The sequence below is a fragment of the Grus americana genome, chromosome 1 (assembly GCF_028858705.1).
Source record: "Grus americana isolate bGruAme1 chromosome 1, bGruAme1.mat, whole genome shotgun sequence".
NCBI classification, from domain to species: domain Eukaryota; kingdom Metazoa; phylum Chordata; class Aves; order Gruiformes; family Gruidae; genus Grus; species Grus americana.
Genome location: NC_072852.1, coordinates 69288842 through 69307554, shown reverse-complemented (window position 1 = coordinate 69307554; position 18713 = coordinate 69288842). Strand labels below are relative to the sequence as shown.

At 47.4% G+C, this 18713-nt stretch overlaps 1 protein-coding gene across 1 annotated transcript in view; it reads left to right on the top strand.

Moving 5' to 3' along the window:
• The first annotated feature begins 3742 nt into the window (after window positions 1–3742).
• CACNA2D4 (calcium voltage-gated channel auxiliary subunit alpha2delta 4) overlaps window positions 3743–18713 on the top strand; it is a 130958-nt gene continuing 115987 nt past the window's right edge. Inside the window, 4 exon segments of the mRNA XM_054816835.1 lie at window positions 3743–3991; window positions 4306–4586; window positions 9892–9973; window positions 16735–16851. Coding sequence (XP_054672810.1) covers window positions 3743–3991; window positions 4306–4586; window positions 9892–9973; window positions 16735–16851 — 729 coding nt within the window.

Below are 18713 nucleotides of genomic sequence, written 5' to 3'. Positions count from 1 at the left end.
TGACCCAGCACCACACACCTTTCAGGTCTCACCAACCCAAACTTCCCAGGTCCCAGGTGCGCTGCCAGTCATGCAGCCAACCCAGTCCTAGACCAAACGGTAAGATCCACCAGCATCTCCCCACTGCACTGCAGCTTCCCGGAGCTCAGCTGGGATTGCACAGGCCCCGATGCAACCAAACTGGGAGGGAGCTGCAGGGACACCTCCCCAGCTCCCAGCTCCCTCATGCAGAAGCAAGCCCGCAGCCCTCTTTCCCGTCCCCGCTCAGCTATGAAATCCACACCTCTGGAAACTCGGCTTGCGAGTGCTAACTCTCCACAGCAGTGAAATCTGATCAGAAGAGATTTGCATGACCAGCCAGTAAAACCACGACTAAAAGTGCTTTTCCATCACTGCCTCTGGCAAGGGCCCCCTCCTCCTGGCAGCTGCCGGGAGATCAGATTCTCTAGTATTGGCAAAACGCTGCACGGCCGCTTTCCAAACCACCTCGAGGAACAGCTAAACCTATTCAGGCAGGCCAGAGACATCGTCCTCACATCTCCTGAACAGGACACAAGCTCAAACACCGTTGAGAGAGCAGTTTCACAAGCAGAATGTCTGACCAGGGTAGAAAGAAGCTTTTGTACCCAGATACTTATCTAATGAGTCCTGCCAAGAGATAATGAGAGGCACAAGATTATGATCTAAAATAAATGCATCTGCTGTGAACAAGACCGCATACTTTATTCCCATCATGCCTCGTTTTAAGTTATTCAAAATCAAAGCAAATTATTCTTATTAAGTGATTATGTCCCAGATGTTTTAAGTTCAGGATCACGATGCAGCAAAGATCTACTCTGAGGTAGGAAGTGGTGGCAGGCACACAGCAAGACCCCAGTGTCTCCTGAATGAAAAACAAGTCAGTGCTGATCTCCTGCAACCTCTTCCCCAGTCCTGAGGTCTACAGTGCAAAAAGGACCCTGATGCTCACTCCATGTGGGCCCTGAGACACTGCTCCAGAGTACCCAGAAAATAGGAGGGAACACCCCTGCCTCACAGCATGGGCCAACTGGGAGACCAGTACCACGGGTGCCATTGGGAAGAAGTGTCTCTGGTGACCAGCTCCAGTGCGATAAATCTCCTGGCAACAGGAGCAGCATCACAATGAGCCTGAGGAGGCTGACACACTGTCCCATCTGCTCTTCATCTCCACGAAGCTGCGTACTCTTCTCTTTGCTGTGTTCAAGGTTGTTGCCATGTTCCCTGCTGCAGCTGACTTTCCAACAGAGACGCCTGGCTGCTACAGAACAAGCCGTAGTGACCAGTACTGCACGGAGAGAGGTTGCCTCCAGAGGTTATGCCATGCCTGGCACATCTTGCTAATCAGCTTTTTCTGATGCTGAGTGTAGAGGTCCCCTTTCTTCATTTTGCCCCGTTCTCATATTTATCCCACTGTGAGACTACACATTAGTCTGCTCATTTCCAGGTCAGGGCCACCACATGAACGCATTAAACAAATGAGGATTTCTACTGTCTTTAGTAAACTCTGCTCATGCACTGCTTACATCAGTGTTTTGTTCTTTGCCTGGTCTTGACATTTGCCAGTATCTTCTCATAACAAGATAATCCAAACTGAACTCAGGTTCCAGTCAAACCAGAAATTAATAGAGCTGGTAAATCTTCCCCCTGCCTGTGAATACAGCGCAAAATCGCACTGGCATTTTTTTATTGCCCCATAGCTTTGCAAATTTAGCTCTAATTTGCTGTACTCGCTCACCCCGTATCTCTTGCAGCCTTAAATTTTCACTTCTCGTTATGTGTTTGCTTTCATTCTTTCTCATAGGATTCATTTTCTTTTTTGCCAGTCAGACCCTGCCATCGTTTATGTCCTCTCCGTGCTCCAACTGTGCTCGCACGCTGTGGCGGCTGAGCTCTGCAGAAGTAACTGGATGCACGCTAATCCCATCAAGGGCCCTCCAGTCACCTGCGGTTTTTTGGTTTTCTGTGCTATTTTCATTTCATCGTCAAATCCCACTCCCTTGCAACTTTAGATCATTAAGGGGTTAAGTGAAATATATCCAGTAAATGAGATAAATCCAGATAAAGGCATTTGGATCTCCCAGTTCAGCGTGTTGCTGTGTCTCATTGCCTTTTCTATCGGTGTTTCAGGGTTTTCCAAACACACTCAGACAAGGGCTCTTGCCAGAACCCATCTGGATTAAACTGGGTCCCAGCTGCAAATAGCACACAGTGGCTGGAGGGGTTAGTGAAAAGATCCTGCAAAAATCACTCACAATAACTATTTGCTTATGGCTCCTTGCAAAGCAGACAGGAAATGCTGCCTAAAATGTTGGTTCTCCTGCCTTCAGATCTCATTTCAGATTTTTTTTGGAACATGAATTTTTATCATCTCATCCCTAAAATATCCACACAGGGAAGCCTGCCACCCTGGATGCTACCCCTCATTTTTAACCCTGGTAAACACGGAGAAATGAGACCCTGATGGTCAGTCTTCCTAGCCCCTCTAAGAGCAATCTTCTCCCCTTTTCAGGCTGCAGAGGAAGGAAGAGGCAGCAGAAGCCTCGTGGTCCCCAGTCCCAGCAGCGTGAGGCCGGAGACGTTCCTCTGTAGTGTCCTCACCTCCAGGTTCCCCCTGGGCCGTCTGGGTCTGTGAGTGCCCCTTCTCAGGGCAAGAGCCCCCACACCGCATTTGGCCATTTGGGAAGTGCATAACTAAGATCCAGATCTGTTCGGCCTGTCGCCTTCGTGTGCTGACAACGGCATTCGCTGTACAGCCATGTGGTACCTTGAAGGCACTGTCTCTGGAGTGCCTCTGTGTGTAGAAATTGATTTTTTGTTGATCTTAAGGTCAGAAAGAAGCATTTCAACCTTCCCCTGTAACCGTTTGTACAGACTTAAGAAATCTTCTGGAAATTTCCACCCTTCAGGCCCACAACCTCTGCTTGAATGAGATCGTAACTTTAAAAAAGATACTCAGTCTGGAGTAAAGATTGTAATAAATGATGAAGCCATCCTATCCTGAGGTGAGTTATTCCTGTAATTACTTAATTGGTCACCCCAGGCTTTCAGCCTCTTCATCATACAATTTAACTTCTATTCCACGTTTCACGGTTTTATTCCCTTGTCTATATTTCCTCTGCCACTTCTATTATCCTATTTAATATGTGGCACCAATGCTGCAGTCAGTAGCACATCTATAATACGTACCTTAATTTTACTTCAGTATTTTGACAGCCAGTTTTCCCCTCCACGTCCTTACAAGAAACCTAACGATCTATCATGGCTTTCCATTTTGTATTAAATAAGCCATTTGTAAAGGTGCAAAAGCTGATTGGAAGATACTCTAATAAATGGGTTAATCCATAGCTGTATAGTCAAGCTGTTCAGGTTGCTCTAGTCATTTATAATCTTTCCACTGCCGTATCTATAATTATTTATAATTCATACTTCTTGTGACAATAATGAGCTTATATAGCATGCCCCTCATCCGAGCGTGCAGTTTGCTACTTGCTGCTATTCATCAAGTTCAGCCATTGGGCTCCTTTGATTCATTGGTCTCCAGACACAGATGATGGGATGGCAATCTCAATTGAATGTTGCCTGAACTGAGAGGTTCCACGATTAATAAATAATTGCTCACATTAGGAGGCGATCAGTTAACCGGCAGAGTCCATTTTTTTCATGCTGGTTTTGCTTCCCACTGCCCATTTTCCCTCCTCTCGCCTGCGTGAGGTCCCCAGACATGGCTTGGAGGACAAGTGCCTGGGCAGGACTCGTGCTGGATGCTGCCTGGCCTCGTCGGTGCCCTGCAAACCTCAGCGCCGAACGGCAGCACGGCACGAACCCACCAGGGCCCGCAGGAGCCCACCACGCGCCCCACTCTGCTGGTCCCAACCCCAGCTCCCAGCAGGGAAGAGATGGTGCCAGGGCGACCTGCCAGCATCCTGCCGTGCAACAGGGAGGCCTCATGGACAGAGATCAAAGGCTGAAGGTGGTTTTGGGGGTGTGGATGCGACCCCTTTAAAGCAGGCATGGCTTGACCTCCGGCTGGAGAAGCCGAGACCCGTCTTCAGGAATCAGAGTAATCCTGGGTGATTTTATCCCACTCCACTTCCCTAAATCTGTGGCTGCTGCTGCTCAGTGAGGGGATTAAGGGGCTGGCAGGGGATTACGTAGCCGCTGTGGCTCCCGACACGGAGCTGCCTCCCAGCACGGCCACTCCTCGGGGTGCAGAGACGCACCGCACCCGCGGGTGCCTGCCAACGAGGGTCCTCAGCGGGTTTTTGACCACCCGCCCCGTGCCAGAGACCCCTGACGGCGCCCAGCAGCAGGAGTGACGTGCCCGGGGTCACCCCGGGGCTCGGCCCCGCAGCGGCAGGGTGCCCGGCCCGGCAGCATGGCGGGGGGCGAGTGGGACCCCCCCCGGGGCAGCAGGAAGGGCGAGGAGCCCCCACATCCCACCAGCCGGTCCCCGTGCTGATAGTTGGCGCGTGGAGGATGGGGCCCTGGGCCGTCCCATGGATGATGCTCTGGCTCTTCTGCCTCCTGCCCTCTGCCAGGGCCCAGACCAAGATCCCACTGGAGACGTAAGTGTTTCCCTCTCTGGCGTGGGGCGTTTCCGGCGTGGAGTGGGTGATGCCGTGGGCGCAGGCAGGCGGGTGGGAGTGCCCCCCCGGCGGCGGCAGGCACTGCGGGCGCAGGCTCCTCCGGCGGGGCACGTCGCCACAGGGGATGTGGCGTTTCCTCACGATGGTGGTGGTGGCTCCTGGGAGAAAACATGGGCACGGGAGCCACAAATTCACTTCCCAGGTCTAGCACAGATGCAATGCCTCATTTTCCCCATTTGTCAAGCGGGGCAACAATACTCATCTGCTTTAGTTAAGCACTTTGACATCTATTAATGCTCTGCTTAATGCACTGGGCAGCAGAAGGCAAAACCAGCTCAAAGACATGTTTGTAAAACCCCACCGCTGGTGCAACTTGTGGATATTCATCCATGGAGGCAGACTTTGGCAGCCCCAGTTTAGCAACTTCCCAGTTTTGCAGAGCGGTTCCAGCAGACGCTGCTGGTTTGCAGCCTGCCGGGGACACCCTGGGGACGCATAGCACCGGTCAGGATCTGGCCGTGGGAGGCATACGCACGGGGTGTTTCAGCGAAGACACATCTCTTCGCATGTGAGATCCAGATCGTGCAGTGCAAGGTTTTCAGGCCCAAAGCTGATGGGACACTGACGGCTTGAAAAAAGCCTTCGTGTGCACACACAGAGCCTGGGTTACACACACACACGCACGCGCGCACACGTTTATTCATGTGTGGGGATGTCAGGGGACGTTAGACGAGGGAGGCTAAAGAGAGGAAAGAGGCTACAGCACCTTTTTTACAGCACCTTACTACAAAGGCTGTAACAGCCCTTCCGGAGCTCTGGAGCATACAAATGAAAAGCTGAGCTGCAAGATAAAGTACGAAGAGCCATTTTTTCGTGCATGCACCGCATTTGGGTCCGAGTGCTAGTGTACATGCAGGGAATTTTGATGTCCCTTTTTAGATGTGGATTTGCAGGGCACCCACGCCCACACGCGTGTTGGTGTGTGCGAGCGGCTCCTCTGGCACGGTCGCCGCTGGAAAGCTCCCTGCCAGCAGTGCAGCCCGCCCCGGCAGCCCGCCAGGAGGCTAACAGCCCTCAGCAAACCCAGTTTATAAAAACCTCACCTTGTTAAGCTGATTTAGGCAAGTTAAATCCTTTAAGGATTAAAAATGTCAGCACCGCGGTTGGTAAAAGTTGTTGTGGGGCAGCTTTGCCGGAGCTGGGATAGGTCCATCACGCTCAGGACAGCAGGATGGTCTGGAGAGGAGACAACACTGCCATCGAGTTTCAGGAGGAGATACGGCCACTAAACCAAACAAAGTCAGCTCAAGCCCTTTCCTGAGATTGAGAAAATGTTCTGTATTCAAAAAGTGTCAGTAAGACCCTTGTGGATGTGCTCACCAACGCAGCCTACGTGGTTACCAAGCGTTGCGCTGACTCTATCCGGGTGGGTCTCAGGAAACTTTGCCACCGACTTTATTCTTGGCTGCACTATCAAGCCCTTCCTCAGCAAAGTGCTTCTGATTTGGGTTTCACAAAAAGGATGCAGAGGTTATACAGAAAAAAAAAAAATCCAACCTCTGATAATTTCAAACTGCATAAAATAAAAATCGACTTTCTGTGTGCAGGGTAAATACTGCATGGAAATACCTTTAGGCCTTGAAATCTGCGGCATGAAGAAGACAGCCTGTTCTTTCTGCTGTTTTCACCACTGAATACAAGTGCAGGGATTACAAGCAGGCAATCTCTGACCAAATCCTTTTCTGATGTGTTTGGTTATAATGTGATAGCCCTTTACTACTGAGAAAAGAGTTGCGTCACTTTGCACAATTTGGAACTTATTTGTGTGCAAGAATAAAGAATAAACAATAGAAAAAGAGCTTTTCTCCCCTGGTACTGACAACAGACCAACAGCTGAATTAATCCCTGGTGTTTCAAATCCACTCATGAATTTAACTAAAACACAAAAGTTTCCCTTTTCAAATGAAATTTCAGTAGAAGAACACATTAGCCAGTGGACCAAAGGGAGTAAATCAGCAGAAAATGGATCTGCTCCATAGATTGCACAAGGACATTTTGGGGACACAAAACCAGAGGCTTTTAAACACCAGCTGGGTTCAATCACAGTGAAGTGACACAAGGTTAAGTCGGCCTGTGCTGCTCCCCAAGCTGTGCCTGGCTTTGCAGCACCACACTCGGTTCATTCGCCAACTTACTCACATCTTTGCAAAGCTCACGCAGCTTCAACCCCAGTGGTGCAAAATTCTGCTCAATTACTAGCAATGCTTCTGGGGTGCAGGGTCAGCACCGAAACTGCCTCCTCTTTTCTCCTGGACACTGCTCTGCTCATCATGTGGCCACGGCATGGGCAGGAGTGCTTCCAGCTGTGAGGATGGTGAGGATTTGGGGCTGGCTGCTTGGCCTTTGCTTCTCGGGGTTCCAGAAACATCAGGAAACGTTGGTGGGAGAGGTGAAGATCAACCTGGTATCACCTCGTTAGGCTGCCCCTCTGTACATCTGCTCCTGAGTTCGTGGAGCCAGCAGCCTTAAATTAAACTTCTCTGCAACCTGATGAATTTTTAGACTGACCTTTTCTTTCACTTGTTTATGAAAAAAATAAAGAAACCTATTTCAATTCAGGATGTTGCCCTTAATTTCCCAGTACTCTAAAGTAACTCCCTTCCCTGGCAAATGATTGTTTTTTAAATATGTAAACGCCAGTGTACTTCTGCCTCTGCACTTGCCTGCTTTTCCACTTCCATGAAATGCCACCATATATTTTTAATTACCTGTCAGGCAGGGCTTTGGGACCTTTGTGCCCTCTCATTCCTCTGTGCCCGCTAACTTTCCAGCCAGCTCCCCAAAGCTGCCGGTCTCTGGCCCTCTCTCTGCTCCTCCTTGCCTTTGCACCTCCTTCCTCTCCTCCTCCTCCTTTGCCTCTCCCAAGGTGAGCAGGGTTTGCAGCATGGTGTCTCACAGAGCTGCTTCAAGATCAGCAGAAATATCAGTCCCAAGCCGGAGCAGCGGCTCGGAAGTAGCTGTGGGGCTGCTGCCTGGCAGAGCCCTCCCTGGCCGAGTGTGAAATCACACAAACCCTGACCTTTTTATCCTCGAATTCTGCTGTTACTGGAACTTTCAAGGTTCATATATTTAGGCTTCTTTTGCCACATCCTCAAAGGTTAAAACTCAACCTTCCCTTTTCCTGTTTTTATGAAAGCAGAGAATCCCAAGTCATGGTGGACTGAAGGACTTCACAAATGAGAAGTTCCACCACCAGCAAGGCTGGGTCTTCCCTGAGACTGTGGCTGTGGCTGTCTCCTCTACTGACTGATCATTGCTAAACTCACATTGCGGACCTTTTACCTCAATAATAGCATCTTTCTGCTGAAGCTGCCCAACCGCACCCACTAGTCAGAAATTAATATCACAGACTCTTCAGCCCTGCTGGGTGGAAAAATGATGAGGGCTGGGAGGAATAGGGGCTCAGGTATGGCCACAGGCAACACAAAACAGAAAGACCAGGATCACATGCACCTCATTTTTTTGCGAGGGGAAATGCAGTAAAAATAAACCTCCCTGCTAAAATTACTATCCCAGACTTCATGTTTAGGTTCTCTCTTTCTACATTAAAAGGTGAGGAGAGTGGAGAATATTAATTAATATCAGCACAAAACATCTCGTACAGACAAGTTATAAAAGCAGCAGCAGCAGATGGGCATCAAGTTGAATGTTGATTCAGAGATCCTCATACCTCAGGAAATGCATTAGTCACTACAACAAACAGGAAAGCATCCCATGGGGTCCCTCTTTCTGGTTTCCTCTTTTATTCTAGGCTTGCTAGCATAACTCTCATATGGGGCAATAAGTCCTGGCCTCCTAGCAAATACCATATTCTTTTTTCTCTAAGAATGAAATGAAGAGATAAGAGTTCTGGCTGTCAAAATAAGATAGAGAGCAAAATGTCAAAAAAAAAAAAAAGCCTTGTTCTTACTGACTTCAGCTGGTGCTGGATCACACTCAGTGTTTAGAAGTTGGTCATTGGCAATTAAGGAGTGATTAAAAAGGGTACCCACTCTCATCATACTCTTTTTATAGGCAGTGGTGAGAGATGCAGTTCAGAGCAGAAGCCTTATATATGCTCTAAATCATCCCCTATAGCTGTCTATCTGTCTCTGTTTGCAAGAGAGAAGCCTAAACAGGCTTTCCTAGGCTAAAGTTAGCTGTTGTGATTGATTATTCCACCATTGCTGTGCTGGCTTTACTCCAGAGCTTGTCTCTATGTTGGTGTATTATTCTGCCAAGAAAGTGGTATAATGCACTGGGAAAGCAGGTCCTGGGGTTAAAGTCTGCTTAGAACTGGAAGAAATTTACTGGAAGCCATAGGTAAGACTCTGCACCCCATAAATAAGTAGTGTATTCTGGTAAGTGGAGAAGGCCATTTATTCCATTAAATAAATCTCTCCTAAGTGAATCCTTGTCGAAGGAACTGCATGTAGGTGGAACTGCCTAATGTGAATCATGTAACAGATTTCTGATGAAGTGCTCTGTCAATTATGAGAGCCATCTATTTTGATTTGGATGGCTCAGTGTTCAGGCTGCTCTTCAACATCCTTATGTTCTCCATGTGGTATTGCTATCATCAAGTTATTTACAGGATGGCACAAATGCAAGTAGTGTTTTACAATGATGAGGTGCATAATCTAGTCTGGCGTTATCAAGCTGTAGTATCTCCACTGAGAGCAGTGAATTCTTCTGGCTCGTTAGTCTCTGCCCCATGCAGCTCTGGGAACTGAATCCAAGGGGTGAATTTTGACAATGTCTTCCAGGTCTGACACTTATTTATCTTCAGCAGTCTTGACATTAGGTGTCTAGCCCTTCACCCCAGGCTCTGTCTGCAATTACTGAAGACAAATAGGTGTCTGCAGAGCTATTTATTTTACTTTACTAACAATAGAGAAAAAACAGATGATATCTAAGACCAAATGTACAACTCTTGCACCTCTAAAGTTAGGTAAGACAAATTCCACTCTGAGTCAAAATGTAGTGACCAAGACCAGCAGAACTCAGTGTTTCTCCTCACTGACTGATGTCCTGGACAGAATGTCCAAGAGAAGCACTTGCCTCCTGCCTTACTGCTTGTCTGGCTAGCAGTATGGGGAGAAAGTGTTGTCATTGTCAGTAGTGGCTTGGAGAAATACAGGGTGGGTTCATACTCAGGAGGATGGAGTTTTCCCTGTCTGAAGAAGTAAGCAGTTCTGCTGACTTTGAATTATTAACACTAGTTTTCTTTTTTTCCTCTTTTTAGGGTGAAGTCTTGGGCAGATGCCTTTGGTGGGGAGCTGTACTCCATTGTGACTAAGTATTCAGGCTCTCTCCTGTTGCAGAAGGTAGGCAAAAGCTGTGAGTGTTCCCTTGGCTTCATGTCATCTCCCCATGTAGCCCTCCAAGGTTTGCCCCTGGGGTGGAAGAAAGCAAAACGTACAGGTCTCCAGCTAACTTTCAAAACCATGTAAGTTCATATCCATAAGCACAAAGTGATGTCCTGTGGCTATTCTCCATGAATTGGAGAGGGGGATCCTTTCATGAGCCATGGCCAAATGCCACCTAAATTGTCCCATTTAAAAAAAAAAAAAGCAACTTTTTAACAGTATTCCTTGTGCTTCCCCTCTGATCATGTCATGCCCTTCCACACTGACTCTTTTCTCATCCCTTCCTAAGTGCATATCGGTCCCTCTCCTCCTGCTCATCACTCACCTATTCATTGTCACCCCGTTGTCCCTTCCTGCAGCTTTCCTGCTGGCACTCTTGTTTATTTCTGCTTCCTCATCTGTCTTCCTCCAGTCACTCATCAATTCTTTGAATTGTGCCTTTAAACCCCTGCTTTAGACGGGGTCTCTGAGGCAAGTGCTCTGTAAGCCATGATCTTCCAGAGGTGCCGAGCTCTGCCTCCCTGCCCTGCCTGGCATGCCCGGCTCCCTCACTGAACAACAGGCACCGCTATGCTAAACTCTCTACCAGCATTAAAGGCTCCAGGGGCTTTAAATAAATGTTCCCATTTGTGGCTGTAGAAAAGTTGCCCTGTTACCTTTGATTTCTGAAGTCAGGGGTGAACGGCTGCTCCTCTTTCAGGCTTGGCACTCAGCACTGCAGCAGCAGGGCTGTATGGGCCAGCACCTCCCACGTGCTGCTCGGGGGCCTGGTGGCTGCTGAGTACGTCTGAAGGGGTGCAGTCCTCTCGCCACCTCATGTGGCTGTATGGTGCCTCTTCTTTCTCTGATTCTTCTTTTCAACACAATCCATACACTGCCTCTTAGGGCTTTAGGTATCTGATTTATGTCTTCTGACTAGTAATAACGCCGACATCCCAGTGCAAAAAGGGATCTGGATATCATTTGACTTGCCTTGCCCCCAGTTTCCCTGTCCCCACAGTGCTGCTCTCTGTCTGGAGGAAGGGAGCATCTCCCGCAGCACCGTCTTTGCTGGGCTTGGCCAAGAAAGGCCTTCGGCATCCATCACAAAGGTCTATATTGATCATCAGGTCTTCTTAGGAGGAATGTGCCACCATGCAATAAAAAATTGTCAGCGCTGGTATAGGTGCTTCATGCCTCAACCATGAGGCAGCTGTGGTGTGATAGCGATCAGGCAAAAGTTTGGCTTTTAGCCATTTTGATGATGCTTCTGCATTGCCTATTCTTCTTTAGGGTCCCCAAGTGGTAGTGCAAGAGGCAAAGTGACGTGCTACAGCATCTCTGGTGGGTGTTGGAGCACCATTGGGCAGGAAATACCTGACTATCAAATAACCCCAATCTGTATCAGTGTTTGATGCTGTATAGGTATTTGCCGTCCAACTGAAAGTCTGCACATACCAGCTTTTTCTGGAGGATGCTAAGGGTATCACCTTATTGTGTGAGGAAATACTGTAGCCATTATGTCGTCTTACTGCTTCCACACAGCCAATTTGTGCTGCTTATATGGCTACTTCTACTAATGGATTAAGGGGGTTCACATTTCTTAAGGCCCAAAAATCAGTGGGACTGAGCAGAACAGGGCTTAATACCAGTGTTGCAAAAGTTAACAGTGGAGGCCAAGGATGGCAGATGTGGCACTGAGGTGGGTCTGAAGAAAGCTGTGCTGTGTTGGCCCTCTAAAGATGTTGCACCAGATAATTTCACCTCCCTCTGTGTAAACTATATGTTTTGATTCTTGGGATCTTGGTCACTTTGGAGTAGGGGTTGTATGAGACCTGTAGATGCTACTATAGCACCACTAAAAATGACAGTCATGGCAACCAGATCTTGAACAAAAATTCACAACTTGATCAGCTTTTGGTGTAATTCACTGGAAGCAAAGAAAACTAATTTCTGATGAAAAAAGAAGGCTTAATATAACCAAATCCAATCTAGCATTCATGTCAAGGGGAGTCAAGGCAGAGCTGTATGTCCCTGATGGTCTGAAAGCCTTATAAAATAATCACACTTGCCTGCCGCAGTCCATGTCTACATGGTTTTGTTCCTGGAGAGTGGAAGGTGTCTGGTTTGCTTTTGCATGTGTTGGGGCCTGGCTGCAGCATAGACTGATTGTGCTTTGCACAGTCTCGGCACCACTGGGTGAGACACGGTGTCACCTGTGACTCGGAGGGGAAAAATGTCCTTCAGTGAGTCACTGTCACCACTTCTACCAGGGGGTACAGATGAGCTTGATCCAACCTTGCTCTGTTAATACTCTCCAGCAGAGTCATCTCCTAAATGCATGCCCTGCCCCAACTTTACTTAAGCAGTTTAAACAGCTCAGGCTTACCTTTTACCCCTCAAGTCCCACTCCTTCAGCTCTTTCATTTCACCTTATTTCCCTGGGACTAGAGAAACGGGAGAGGACCAGCCAGCACCCACTTCAGTCCTTCTCTCAGCCTTCATTTCTTCAGCAAGCACTGGGTTGGACACTTTCTCACAAATCAGCATCTCAAAGCAGGCACCATCCTGGAGGGTTCCCTCTGCATCCCTGACGCTTTCAGCGCTGCAGAAGGACAGCTTCAGGAGGATGCAGACAAATCTCTTACTAATAGGCAACACTTGGATGCCCTGTGAGATGCACCTTGGCAGCCCCCAAATGGCTTTATGTGATTCACTGCGCTAGTCCAGATTACGGGCAAGTCAGGCCTGGGGAGCCAAATGTACCAAGTCTGGAAATCCAAATATGTGTGTTCCCCAGGCACTTTTCTCTTTCTGAGCCATTGCCTCTTTCACACATGAAATGTTTCTCTGTCTGCATGAGTATATGCAGACCAGCAGAAGGGTGGGGAGCACAGTGTAGAGGCCCAGACGATTCTTTCCTTGGTGCTTGTTTAGGTCGATGGGCATTTTGTCTTTGAGCAAATATAAACTGAGAAATAACTGCACCTTTCAAATTTGTCTTCATGTGTCCCTTGTCCCTAATAGGCTTGAAGTAACTAGCTTATTGTTGCTTTGAGAGCCATAATTTCTCAGTTACTGAATGTTTTGCATATAAACCTTCTCGTTAATATTTAGCCTAAATTTCCTTTTGCAGATTCAAGTTTGTTTGGATTTCTTTGGGGTTTTTTGATTTTTTCCCCCCAGAAGAACCCCAATATGTTGGAAACAAACACTCAATTTCTTACCAGCTTTATTGCTCCTAGAAACTTGGTGAACCAGTAGACATCTCTTTAATCTACAAGGGCAGGTTCTCACCCTGGATCAGAGAGCTTTGAGAAAGCCCCTAGGTTGCTCTCTGTCCCAAGTTGTCAAGATATCATCAAATTAAACCTCACAAGTAGCAAAAGCTGAAGAGTTGTTTCGGTTTGGGTAAAGCATTCATTGTATTCTCCTGACCATTATGCAGCAGTGGTTAAGATAAGCTTGTGCGCTTGTCTGGCATAGCAGCCCAGGTCAGAGATGATGGATTTGTATTAAAATGCTGGCGGGGGGTGGGGGTGGGGTGGGTGTAGGACAGCTGGGGACAATAGAGCTGGAGCAAAGAGGCAATGTGAAGGGCTGAGCAGAGGGAGGACAGTAGCATCTCCCAGAGCTATGGAAGAGAAAGTTTGAACCTCTGGCTTATTAGGTCTGTTTGCCAGAGTCCTGCTGCTGCAGTTGGCCAGGCAGTGACCAAATGCCTGGGGCCACCAATGGCAGCCATGCCAGGAGGATACCGCGGTGGTTCTGGGCTTCTTGGGGCTAGCATACGAGTGACAGAAACACCATCAGCTTCAGCAGACCCAAAACTTAACTTTTCTTCTACTATGCTAATGATGCATTACAGGTGTTTCTGAGAATTACATCCTGCTTCTGTCTGTAGCTGCAGTGCCGACTGCCTTCCCTGGGGGATAGGGCTGAGGAAGGACAGCAGGGCTCGACTCCAGCTATGTCATTACTAGAAAGCACTACAAATAATTACATGGCAAAGAACAGACAAATTAAAGAAGTTCAGTCAAGACATTTTCCTGGGTGAAGATGAAAGGAATGTCTTTCACACTCTTAGTATAGTTTCACTAGCAGTGAGTAATGCAACACTGTACTTCAATGGGCTAAATTTCATGGAGGTGGGAACAAGAAAATATATTTGGTGACGTATCTTCTGTTTACAGATAAAACTTAGGATACTAAATCCTGGATCTTCCACTTTTAAATTGCCACCCCCGTCACTGCAGAAGGAGAATCTTAATGAATTGCTCCTGCTGTTTTAAGGGAATACTAAGTACTAGCTGAATATTAAAAGGTTTTCTGTAAAGATCAGAGTTAATTTTTTGGCCCCTTTTCACATTGGATCTTTTTAGCCAGTTCTCCCAAACCTGTAGTTGATTCCTGTTCTGTAAATTATAATGATCCGACAACCTGAACTCTAAACTCAGGTTGTGCAGATTAATCTTGGTCAGCTACAGGCACCCACGTTGACATTTGCTGTGTACTTTCAGCCATGGTGTCTGGTAACAGTATTGAAATTGCAGGTACTACTCTGTTGCCCACCTTTAGGAACTCTTGCAGTGTATATTCATTAATAGCAAGAGATTTTAGTGGCAGGAATACAGATACTAAATGGTTTGCTGGATCACTTGTAGGAAAAAATTTCAAAGGGGATCTGAGTCCAAACCTGGTGTATTCCTTGCAGCCAAGTGAAACTTTGCAGAAAGTTTTTTGGGTTTTTTGTCTTCCCAGCTCTGGCTAGTTCCCAGGGCTGAGATGTGTGTACAGTATTAGCAGATTGCTTGTGATTACTTTTACCCTATTAGCATCTACTCATCAAGGTGTCAAAAGCACATTAAAAAAAAAAAATAGAGAGGTAGAGCCCTGTTCTTTTTAATTCAAGATATGACCCAAGGTAACTGATGGCAGGTCACTTTGTAGAGTGTGTGTTTGCCTGTGCTGGTGTGGTCCCCCCCTTTGCTAGCTTTCCCAGGAGAGATTACCCTCCTCCCCCCGAGGAGGGCCTGATTAAAGCCTAACACGGCAGAGATCACTTCCCTCCCGACAAACCATGACATGGAGCTAAATGGGACAGGCACCAGCTGGGATGTGCGCTGCGGTCTCGTCAGCAGCCAGGGACCTCAGTCGGGGGGTGACTGTTGCACATCCCTCTTTTGGCAGCATGGTTATGCTAACCTTCCTGCTCAACCTGACCTCCTCTTCCTCCTCCCCCCCGCCCATCCCAGCTACCCAGCAGCAGCAGAGGGGATGCAAGGCCTGGCGTTTTTAATCCAGTAAAACCCTTGCCGTTAATCACGCCAGACAGAGCGAGCAGCCTCCCTGCCATGCCTGCTGCAGGCTGGATGCTGCTGCTATTTCTGTCTGACCTCCTCAGCCTGCCCCATCCTCAAGGCATTTCTTACTCCGCCTGTGCTCGGTTGCCCTCCCGGATGGTCAATGAGCTTCTTGAACAAAAGGAGCTCCACTCGCTCACCCTAGAGACATGCAAAGTCCTTCCCTTCCACAACTTTCTCCTAATTCAAAAGTGCCACTGAAGCCCCTGCCATCCCCTTACCCTTTTCACCACCTCATTTTGTACTAGCACAAGTAGTCCAGCCCTGGCTGAGGTTGCTTCATGGTGCTAGTACAACATGAAGATGGAGGGGTTGTGTATACACTGCAGAGAGAATTGATGTGAGGGCCCAGGGAAATTCAATTGGTTGCCTTTGTGCTTGCACATTGCTGCGGAGATAAGGCTGTGTCTTTTCTGAAATAGGTTAATCATATTGTGTCCTCTTGCAGGTTTTTTATTCTTTCTTTCTGCCTATCTCTGTTAGCTTTGGGGTTTTTTGAAAAGGAGAAATAAAGGCCATTGTATCTAGTCTTTAAAGGGCAGATTTAGGGAGGCAGATAATGGTTACTCAGTTTGGGAGTACTCTCAGGTTTTTAATGCCTAGATTATATGAAATATGGTCAGAAGAAACTCGTTATCTCTAAAGCTGTCAGATCCAGATTCTCATCATTATGGTATCTCTCCCAGTGCAGTTTCTGGGAATCGCCTCAGTACTGCTCTTGGCATAAAGCATGCTCATGCATGCTGAATAAGTAGCTTTATAACTGTCTCATTGACCTTTCCTTGAACATCTCCCACCTAAGAACTGAGCAGACCCTTCTTGCTGTGGACGGGACAAGTTACCCTACAGACATGATGGAACTGTGGGAGGACAGGACATGCACTAGTATGACATCTCTCCCATTAGTGTCCTAGAGCACATATGACATAGGAGGTGATATAATGACACCATACGGCTTCATTCCCTTGCCCTTCCCTCTGCCTTAAGTAAATTTCAGGTATGTAATGCATATAATGCTATTATAGATGTAGGCAAAATGTGTATTTTAGGTTTTCAACAGTCAGACTTCTGCTTCTCTCTTATTTGTAGGCACCAATAGCTTCAGGTACATTCCTGTTTTCAACAGCCACAAGCTCACAATTGGATCAATTGCTTTTACTTGGTCAAAATGCTTTGTGTTATGGCCAGTGACCTGCACACACCTGAATTATGGGGTAAAAAGGGAGCAAAGGCAAAGATGGGAGAAAGTGGTAAATGAGACCAGTTCTTTCAACACATGTTTCTTCACCAAAGACAACACCCAGCTAACAATAATAGATTCACTGCTCTCCTTATGAGCCTCCTGCTCAGCAGGACTTTCTGCTTTCCCTTGGGTAGAAGTACAAAGATGTGGAGCCAACTCTGAAGATCAAAGAGGTGGATGGCTTGGAGCTGGTGAAGAAGTTCTCGGAGCAGATGGAAAGCATGCTCCGCAGGAAGGTCGAAGCTGTTGAGGTATGACCATGGGGCCTATGGGAAGGAAGTCCTCTCCTGTCAGCCCCAGAGCAGTAGACACAGGCCTCCTGCCTGTACCAGGAGTGTGTGGGCGCAGAGGTTCCATGAGGACTTCCTTGCTGAACCAAATGTCTGCTGGTGCAGCTGGCTGCTCACTCTGAGCTTTAAGTAGACACTGGTGGGAGGATGTGGGCGTTCAGACAAGGGAATGCTGGCTTCTCCCTCAGCCCAAAGTAGGAAATGAGATAAAAACAAAGTCTAGGAATAAATGAGGGAACGAACACTCTTTTAGGAGAAAAGAGCTGTTTAAACAAGAAAAATACCTCTCACAAGTGAAAATAAAGTTAATTCTTGCATAATGTACTATGACCATTGAAGACTAGTAGCTTGTTCCAGCTGTGTGTGTGGCTCAGGGGAAATTCCTGCAGCCCCTGAACACAAGCTGCAAGGAAGATGCTTGGATTTCCAGCTGTGTACATGGGGAAGTGTGGAAGAGGTGGCAAGAGGTCTTTAGTTGTTGCTGTGTTGGAGATCAGAGCAGGTAATAGTTACGGCCCTTCCTGCATCTAAAAATCTATCATATTCCCTTATATTTACCCACTATGAAAAGCATATTTCTGTAGTCACAGAGCCTTGACTGTTTAAGGCGTCTAATGTGGAAAAATCATCCAGAAACACATAATTTGAATCTCAAAGTGAAATATGGGCCTATTTAGACCCCAAGCTTTGGCCCATAACACAGAATTCATAGCCAGACTTTTCCAGCATTTGGATTGCCTTATCCTTTGTGAAGGAGCAAAAAGTAGTTTTGCTGAGACTGTTGCTGATGATTGTGCAACTCTGAAAACATGTACATGTTTAGCTGGTTTCCTTCCCAGTCTGTACCAATTGAGAATTAGTGCCCTGAAGCATTATATCAGAGAATACCAGTTTATTATAGTGCCTTCCATAAATGGTAAGAGCTTATAAATGGCCACAGCATTGCTGAGCCCTTTATGAAATCAAGTCATAGTCTTTGTCTTAGTAACAATACCAGACTGAGACTCCCACAAGGCCTTTTCCTTTGATGACTGTCGTGGTTTTACCCCAGCCGGCAGCTAAGCACCACGCAGCCGCTCACTCGCTCCCCCCCCCATCAGGATGGGGGAGAGAATTGGAAAGGTTAAAGTGAGAAAACTCGTGGGTTGAGATAAAGACAGTTTAATAGGTAAAGCAAAAGCCGCGCGCACAAGCAAAGCAAGGAATTCATTCACCACTCCCCATGGGCAGGCAGGTGTTCAGCCATCTCCGGGGAAGCAGGGCCCTGTCACGCGTAACGGTTACTTGGGAAGACAAACGCCATCACTCCGAACGCCGCCGCCCCCCCCCCTTCTCTTCCCCCCAAGCTCCTTATAAACTGAGCATGACGTCATATGGTATGGAATATCCCTTTGGTCAGTTTGGGTCACCTGTCCTGTCTGTGTCTCCTCCCAACTTCTTGTGCACCCCCAGCCATCCCGCTGGCAGGGCAGTGCAAGAAGCAGAAAAGGCCTTGGCCCCGTGTAAACACTGCTCAACAATAAGTCCATAGAACAAAAACATCTCTATATTATCAACACTGTCTCCAGCACAAATCCAAAACATATCCTCACACTAGCTACTATGAAGAAAATCAACCCTCTCAGCTAAAACCAGGACAATGACATACTGACATCAGGCTGGGTCTGAAATGCCTTTCCCATTCCTTTTTGGAAGGGTTCACGGAAAATGAAATTAAATCTCTGGCTGTCATTTCTCTAAACGGACATGTTCCTGTTTGTATATGTCCTGTGATATCTAAGATTGCTCAGGGTTTTAGTAGGGACTCTGGAGTAAGTAGGTGT